This window comes from Elephantulus edwardii, unplaced genomic scaffold, assembly GCF_000299155.1.
Source record: "Elephantulus edwardii isolate Elephantulus edwardi_28Jun2011 unplaced genomic scaffold, EleEdw1.0 scaffold00130, whole genome shotgun sequence".
NCBI lineage: Eukaryota > Metazoa > Chordata > Mammalia > Macroscelidea > Macroscelididae > Elephantulus > Elephantulus edwardii.
In genome coordinates, this window is record NW_006399880.1 from 7,740,736 (window position 1) to 7,749,664 (window position 8,929).

At 39.7% G+C, this 8,929-nt stretch overlaps 1 protein-coding gene across 2 annotated transcripts in view; it reads left to right on the forward strand.

The window, feature by feature from the left end:
• The first annotated feature begins 825 nt into the window (after window positions 1-825).
• JAKMIP2 (janus kinase and microtubule interacting protein 2) overlaps window positions 826-8,929 on the forward strand; it is a 276,562-nt gene continuing 268,458 nt past the window's right edge. Inside the window, exon 1 of one of the 2 annotated variants that reach the window (XM_006893730.1) lies at window positions 826-1,124. In XM_006893730.1, the coding sequence (XP_006893792.1) occupies window positions 1,122-1,124 (3 nt within the window). In that variant the 5' untranslated portion in view covers window positions 826-1,121. The remainder of the gene's footprint in view (window positions 1,125-8,929) is intronic. The other variant, XM_006893728.1, reaches the window with a different exon arrangement.

Here is an 8,929-nt window from a genome sequence, read left to right on the forward strand (position 1 = left end):
GGTGCAGTGGTTTAAGTGTTGATTTGCTAAGTGAAAAGACACAAGCTGGAACACACGCAGAGACCCACTGAAGAAAGAAAACAATTTGCTTCCATAAAAATTTACAGCCTGGGAAAATCCATGGGACAGTTTTGCTCTGCTCTGTAGGATGGCTACAGCCAGGACTGATTGGAAGACAGTGATTTTGGGGTTGTTTTGGCCACAGAGACAGGGTAGTAAGAAATATTTGGTACTTTTTGGGGAAGCAGGCTAAAAACTAATGAGACCAAGTGACTTACTTGAAAACGAGTCAGAAGTACTATCAAAAAATCAAGTTCCTATTTTTTTTTACAGCCTATCCACGCTTTGTGTTTCTTACCTTGATTGACATAGAGTAAAAGATTCTAAAACGGACAAATATTTCATAGGTAATAATAATCTGCTAGTACACTACACAGATCTCTGTTGACATTTGTTACATTTTTTTTCCCTGATCATAAATTGAATATATTGTATTGGAAAGTCAGAGCCAATACAAAGATTAGTTAAAATATTTTATAGGCTTTAATGTAGATTTCAAATGCCTTTGAATCATTCTTTTCTGGATCCACCCTTGGCTTGTTTCTGAGGACCTAGCCCCCAGTGCAGGAGAGACCAAGAACACATCCTACAGGGGTGCAACACAAATTCTCTCCTCAAGCCCCTGCAGCTTGATTCACCCATCTCCCCTCCCCCTTAGTCTGGCCTCTTCCCATTGGCCATTGCCATGACAACCAGCAGCTGCCGGGCCAGGCAGCCTCTACCGCAGCAGGGGTGGGGCCGTGGGGGAGGGGGAGCGGGAGGAGGAGCCAGAGGAGGTGTCTGCTGCAAGTTCCAGGCTGCTTCGGTGCTCACCCCATCCTCCAAGAGGGAGGAGGCCAAAGTGGTGATGCTGTTGCCTCTGCCGCCTCTGCTGCTGATACTCTAGTGAGGCTGGAAGGGTGGTTCCTAATCGCACCATCGCCAACCAGAGAGGGAGGGGGGAAAAAATCCCAGCCGCTGCTGCTGATGTTGGGTTCCCAGGCTGCATCCGACTGGGTCACAAGGAAAATGGATTCAATTTGCATCTCTCTCTCCTATCAACAGCTTCTCCGGGTCTCATCATGGTAAGTAGGAGTCAGTGGGGCTCTCTTCTCGGTGTCGCTTGTTATTATTTGACCTGTGTATACGTTTGTGGCCTGGACTTGAACAATGACTGCCGTCCTTTAGTCTAGGAGGGGAAGATGTGGAGACAGCGGTGAGGATGGAGAGACAGGAAGGTTGCCAGGGAGAGAGAAGTGAGAAGGCATCTGCTCCTGTTAAAAATAAAGAAAGAAATGGTGCTGTGATTTTTATCTAGAATTGACTTAGGATGCAGACTGAGTCCCTTGGTTCGTTTTCTGCCCGGTTTAGCAACAGAATCCGGGGTCGAAAAGAGATCTGACAACGAGAATTGGATGTAACAGAAAGGAATCCGTTTCATTTGCGGCTCTCACATATAGGGTTGGGCCCTCCTCAAAAACATATTGGGTGCCTTCTGAGATTCTTGGCCTAATTTTATGATGGTTTTGACTATTACCTTCTAAGAAAAGGTGGCCCCGAAATAAACTCTTCTGCTTCAAATTCGAATGCACTCTAATTGAGGAACCATTTATCTAATGCAGAGTTTCAATTTTCATGTATAAATTTGCTTGTGAACATACACATGTATGCCTTATGGATATACATATCTCATATACACACCTTATTTGGCATTTATATTCTATTTATGGAGCCTATTTATATGCAGAGTGTGCTTTGCAATCATTTTTATGGGATATAAATGCCCATGCATGCTTGGAGGTAATTGAATATTTTTGAAACTATCTTCCAGTTTGTGTTATTATTCACTGCCTTCGTTTAGGTTAATGTGAGATTTATTCTTGTTATTGTCCTTCAGTTTCAATGTGACCAATTAGGACAGATGTCTATCATTTATCTGTATCATAGCACTAAATGTGAACTCATAGGCCGCTTATTTCCTTTATTTTTAATTGGGTGTGTGAGGGGTGATGATGAGGACCCTGAATTTACAATGATGGGAAAGGGAGGTGGCTTGTGCTATTTTGCATCCAGCGTTTTCCTTAATTACTGCTGAACCAAATCATTTTTCTGGAAATCCTTCCCCAACCTTGTCAGGTTTGTGCCTTCTGTCCCAGGAAAAACAGCCATGCTGAAAGGTGAAGTGTATTCATTTCATTTAATATAGTGCTGCTTCTTGCTTTTCATTCCTTCAGTTTCCAGGCACCATTTTATAGTTCTCTCAAATGATATATTATAGGTCTGCTTCTATTAAGTGGTTAAGTAGAAAATGGGATTGTTTTGGAAATCCAGGTGATCCCAGGTAACCTAGCCATTTCCCAATTAGCCTACCTATACAAAGAAATGAAACGAAACAAGAGGGTGAGCAAAGCTTAGCAGGGACATGTGTAAGTTGTAGCTAAAATGGGGAGCTATTGTAGTTTATAAATGCTTACTGGGATCTACTTGACCTTTTCTTATCACCAAGGCTTTAAGGCAGCTCAGGAGATACAGATGCCTGGGATGGGTAGGATATGGTACTCATTACTACCCAAGATAGTGTATGTCATTCAAGTAAAGGCAGAAAAAATGCTTGCAGGTGAAACTGTGTTAGTAATACTACACTCATCTTAAGGACCAGTCGTCCCTCCCCCTGCCCCATCAATCTCCCATTCACATTGTTATTGGCACTGCAAACATTTTTTACAACGTAAAATGATCTTGTTTGTTTGTTTTCTTCTCACATTTTATTTTTACACACTGCCCCACCCCAGTAAACAAAAGTTTTTACTATTATTTAGATCGAGTTTATACTTTTTCTCAAAATGAGTACTCTGTTGAGTTTTTCTAGGGGTAGATTCTTTAGTGATGTACTGGATAGACTTGACTTAATGTGCCTATGATGCGTCCTTTATTTTACAGAGTCTCAACTCTGTAAAATCATACTACTACCATGTGCTAAATAGTAACTACTACTTAAAGTAGGGCAGTGAAGGAGGTCCTGGACTTGTATGTCTGATCAGCGTTTTTATAACCAATATTATGTTGGGAATCTTTGATTGATAACTTTTGACTTCTAGATATAAAAATCTCAGAGAAATCCACAGTAAACAAACAAGCAAAAAATAATCAAGAAATAAGATACCTAGATAGTTCATCCTCTTCAATGCAGTGGAACATGATATCTCAGGGCTTTGTTTTTATTTCCTTTGTGTTGAGATTTTATTATGCTATTCTTTCATAGCTGATAATGGTGTAGCTGAGGAAAGGCACATCACTGTAGCTCAATAGTTTTAAGACTGACTGATGTTAGTGGTCTTTGTGTTCAGATATTTGTGGGAATCTAGTTCTAGATTTTGGCTTCACATCTTAGCATGTAGCCGTACTGAGAGACCACAGAGCAGTGAAACATGTTTAAAGGATTGCAAGCTCAACTCTTGGAGGAAAAAGAAGGCAACTCAAAAATTCTTTAATTGGGGGAAAAACTCACCCCCAAACAAAAACCCAGAAAGTTGACAATACTGTTTCAGATAAACCAAGGGTTTTTAAAGAGTCTAGGGTTTCTTGCTATTCTTTGGAAACTAAAAATAAGGTAAAATGGTTTCAACTGCAATAGGACAAATGAAGATTAGAAAAATAAAATGTGGAATTTCCTGATAGGATGTGTGAGCACATAGGTAAATGCAGAAGGGGGTTATTTCATGAAAACTTAAAAAAAAAGAATTTAGCTGAGCATTTTTTCCAGAATACGCTAGATTGCTTCTCAAAAACTTAAGTTGTTTTGTGTCCCCCTGCCCCCTTGGCCATTTTGTTCAAGAGTTCACTTTAGGCCTTCTAAATTACAGAATCTGGATAGTTTTTAAAGAAATTGATTATCTGCCTAGAGAAGTTTATATGTAATTCTGCCTGAATGCAGGGGGACCTTAGCTAGTTCAGAGGAACATCTCTTCCTCAGCGACTTTATGCAGTGTGATACTTAATAGCCAAGCTGAAATTACTCTTGTTAGATAATTTAATTTTCTTTTTTTCTGGTGGGTGGCTAGAACTTTGGGAGTTGTCCTGCTCACTCAAAGACCTTGCCTCTCTGATGCTTTGAATCCACCAGCAATTCTGATAGAGGTGAGCAATCTCCCCTCCACCCCCCCTTACAATTCAAAGCCTTACATCAGCAATGGAGGGTAAGGAATGAACTGATGGCAGTGAGTTTAGATTTTCAGATTCAAAATGAAGAGCCCTGGTGATGTAGTGTGCTAGGAGTTTTACTGAGGACCAAAAGATCAGAAGTTCGAATTCAACTGCTGTGGAAGAATGATAAGCAGTCTTCTCCCTTTAAACAGATGGAGCCTTGGAAACCTGCCATTTTCTCTCCTACACAGCCTTGGAAAGCTGCTGGAGGGTCACTATAAATTGCAACCAACTGCATGGTAGTGGGTTAGATTCAAAGCACAATATAACTTCAGAAAGCCAAAGCCTGTGTAAAGTAGACATTTGCTAGAAAAGGGGGAAAAAAGTATTTTTCACATTAAAGTGCCTATATAAATGCAGTAAAAGTATACCCTGTCAAGGTAGGAAACTTATGATACCTGAAAGAACACAGCAGTTTGTCTAGTTCCAATGGTCACAACTTTCACTGACCCTACAACAGGTGATTAGAGGCTGTACACCATAAAAGAAGAGATTGTCCATCTTTGTCCCAAGAAGCCACGGGCAGATTCCAAATGCCAGACAGGCACTACCTTAGGATTAATGGTGCAATTCCCTACAGGCTAGGTCACCCGAGCCCCTTCCTACACAGAGTTGCTCTTATGTGCCATCAAGTCATAACTGACTTATAGCTATTGCTCCTAGTGGGTTTCCTGAGGCTGGAAATCACGAGGGAGGAGATTGCCTATCATTTTTTCCCCCCCCCCTTTTTTTCACTTTTATATGAGTTTATTCATTTCACTTTAAAACACTACAATAGTTGAATATTAAGGCAAAAACAATAGCCAAGTAGTGAGCATATTATGATTACAATCCTTCACTTAAGCACTTACTGTGTATTAAATGCAGTGGACTCAGTGGCCCCCATTAAGAGGTCTGACACTGAACCCCACCTCTGGCGTGATGGTCAACATCTTCATATGCTTCTCTATGTAATGGTGGCGCCTTTCCTGGTTTGGATCAAAGTCCACCAGTTCTACCTGATCCATTTTATCAGTCTCTTCTCCCTTTTTCCTCTCAGGTAGGAGTTTTTCCAGCAGAAAGAGCTTTTCAGGAGAGAGAAAGACATTCTCGGGAAAGTTAACCTTAAATTCAATGATTAGGCATTCTTTTTTATATGGTCTATGACAAATTGGCATGCCTTTATTTAACACACATTTAATATCCTCATGCTTGACAATCTGACCTGGATGAAAGACGATGACTGTAGTTCAGTTGTCAAGGGTAGATATTGGCTTTGGGAAGCCACACAATCCTTCAACCAGCTGTATGTCCACACACATAAAAAGGTCTTCCCCTAGTCTTGTAAAAACAGCCTGATTCTTTTGACCTAAAACAATGATTGTATATCCAGGCTCCAGTCCTGGTTCTTGGTCTTCTTCAACATGGAATGTTATCTTCTGACCATCTTTCATGCCTTTGTCAGTATGAACTTCTAGAATCTTCTTCTCTTAAACTATCTTCCTTCCATTGAACTTTTACATCTGTCTTTAGGGCTGTTCTGTTCCCCATGGCCCCGGTACTCCAGGTACACAGATTGAATTTGTTGAACCTTTCCAGGTCCAATCTGATGAATTCTTATTTGCATTCCAGTACCTCGACAATTAGGACAGCATTCTACTGCTCCTTTCTTATCTCCTCAGCCTTCACATTTGTCACAAACCACATTCTTCTGCAGAGCTAGTTTTCTTTTTGCTCCGTTATTTAAATCTTCTAATTTTACTGAGTATGCCTACGACTCTATGGCACTTAACAACAACAGCATAGAGAGAGCTCAATTGGCCTAGTGGACAGAAAGTGATGCTACCAAGCCAAAGGTGGGTAACTTTACTCCGCGGCCCACCAGCCTGTTTTTAATTGATTTTGGTCAAACATTCTTCTAGGTCTTATAGCTCTGGTCTGTGCACTTGCTGTACAGAGGTAACTCGTGGTTGCTGTGAAGCTGAACACTGTGACACTGATGTGTCAAATACGATAATGGTTACCCATGGTGGACAGTGTTTGGTGGAGCTCCACAATTAAAACAAGCTTGGAAGCATTTCCACTCCCGAAATAGTTGCCTCCAGAAACCCTATGAACCTGGAGAAAGGGCAAAAAGTTATACAAGCGTTCAGGTTCAGAGGGTCGCTATGAATCGCCTAGACTCAACAGCACCTAACAACAACAACGTTATTGAGGGTTGATGTACAACATTTTTTCCTCTCCTTTCTCTCTGCACTCTTCCACCACCTCCAAAAAAACATATCATTCTCTCTTTTAGCATCTGATGGATTCAAACAGTGTGTTTTTGTGTTAGCAGTACAACTCTGCAGTACTAAGTTGGCAGAGCTTCCTACACCAGGATGTCACCTGTATTTTCCCATTTGTATATACCAACCATTACTCTTTCAAGTGTGTTTTCAAGCAGGATAAATTAATCGATTGACCAACAAATATTTGTAGAGCTCTTATATGGCTAACACAGTTTGCACATGCATTTCCTTGGAGAGATAAGATAAACATGCATTAAATAATAAAGACAACAATATTGTTGTAGTAGATGAATCAGTGAGTTGTGGTGCTGGAGAAGAGTACTGAACATACCATGGACTGCCAGGAGGACAAACAGGTCTGTCCTGGAGAGAGTGAAACCAAGTTGCTCCTTGGAGGCAAGGATTCTGAATCTCTGTTTCACATACTTTTGAGCATGTTGCTAGTTGAGACCAGTCTTTGGAGAAGGACATCATGCTTGGAAGGGTGGAGGGACATTATGCAGGAGAGGTTGATCCTGGATGAGATGGGTTGACTCAGTGACCGGAGTAATAGGTAGTTGTGTTGAAAGATGTGACTAGCTCAGGAGGGGGCAGAGTTCAGAGCTATTGCACATAAAGTTACTGTGAGTCTCAGACGACCCAGCTGCACACAAAGAACAGCATAGTTGTAATAAGTACCAACACTACATGTTATAGCAATATAATAAGACTTGTGAAAGACAGAACTTAAGTAAAATGGAAATCTGTTAGACAAGGCACAAAAATGTGTTTGAATGAGCAGTAGAAAAGCAGTGAGCCTGCTCTTGGCCATAGGTAGAAAAATACTCAAAAGGGCCAAACCCCAAAGCAGTCTGGTTACATTCCAGCTGCTAGATTTTACTCTACAGTGTTTTGTGGTTCTAAGAGTAATTTTCTATTCTCTTTTCATTTTCTAGTCACAATTGTATCATACTTTCATTATAATCTTTTTAGCTTATATTTTTTGGTGAAAATACACCTAGTAAGACGTACATGAATTCAAGTTTATACATGTATTAATCAACACTAATGATTACATTCTTTGAGCTGTGTGCCGCATGCATGATTTTAGAACACTGATGACAGGTTCAGGGAAGTGAGATTTGTTAAGATTTATGTGTAGTAAATGGCTTAACCATGTCTGCAACCCAAACCTCAGGAACCTATCTACATTAGAACATTCAGTAAATTAGCCTCCTGATTTGAATTTTAAAATGGCACATAAAGTAAATTTATACTGAATGTGACTCATTTTAATTTGTATTTGTATACTCCAAGTACCTAGTTTTTTGTTGGTTTTTTTTTTAAATTGATTCATCAAAGATACTAAACATATATTTAGGACATTAGAAAAAAGATTGCATGCACAAATACTTTGAGAAATTATATGATAGTCATGTTAATAATAATATATTAGGTGGTATTTCAAGAGTATAGGAACATTTGTCTGGGACATACTGGGTGAAGTATGGACTGATTTAGGTACACTTATTTTATGGTTAAGTTTTATTTTCAGTGATAGAGAAGTTTGAAAGTAACATTTTTATTATTTAAGATTAATTTAATTCTCATGGGTCCTGGACCCTGAAAATAATCATGCACCCACGTGCCCTAGGGAGCTCTGGTGGTGGAGTCCCTGAGGAGATGCATTGCTAATCCTTCGCCAAACTCCTCCCCACATTTGACTCCACCACTGAGTGGGAGAGGTAGAAACATCCGCAATCTAGTGTGTTTACAGCCTCTGAAACCCAGTAGTGGGTCTGCAACCAGTCAGTTCAGAATAGACAGCAACAAATTAAATTTGACTTTAAAATGTCCTACACATCTTTCCACCTGTATGTCTTTAAAGTAAAAATAATACTTAATTATAAAATAAATATATGTCAGTATAACAATGTTCTGATTCCTTTACTGGACAAATGCTTCTACACTTTGCTAAAATGGCAAAATTCAAATACAGTTTTTCCTCCCCCAAATATTATAATTTTGGATGGCATCTTTTTATTTATTTATTTTTACTAATACCTCTGCACACACATAGTATAGTGTCACAGAACAATCATACCCTCTGAAATGTGGCTCTGCATTTGAGAAGAGTCACCTTTATAATTAGTTCACTTACTCATTACCATGGACTCTGAATTGACTCATAGAGGATCCTCCAGTGGATTTTCTGAAACTGAAAATTGCAAAGGAAGAGATTGCCCAGCTTTCTCTATCAGAGCAGCTGCTGGATTCAAGCTGTGTGCCCTTAGCAGCACAACACGTTATCTACTTGGCCTTCAGAACTTCCTAATTAAAGATGTCTATTTTTACTTACAGATCTATAGAATGAATTAGTATGCAGTGAAAATGAGATTTGCTATATTGAAAAGACTGTTTATATTTTAGATATTATA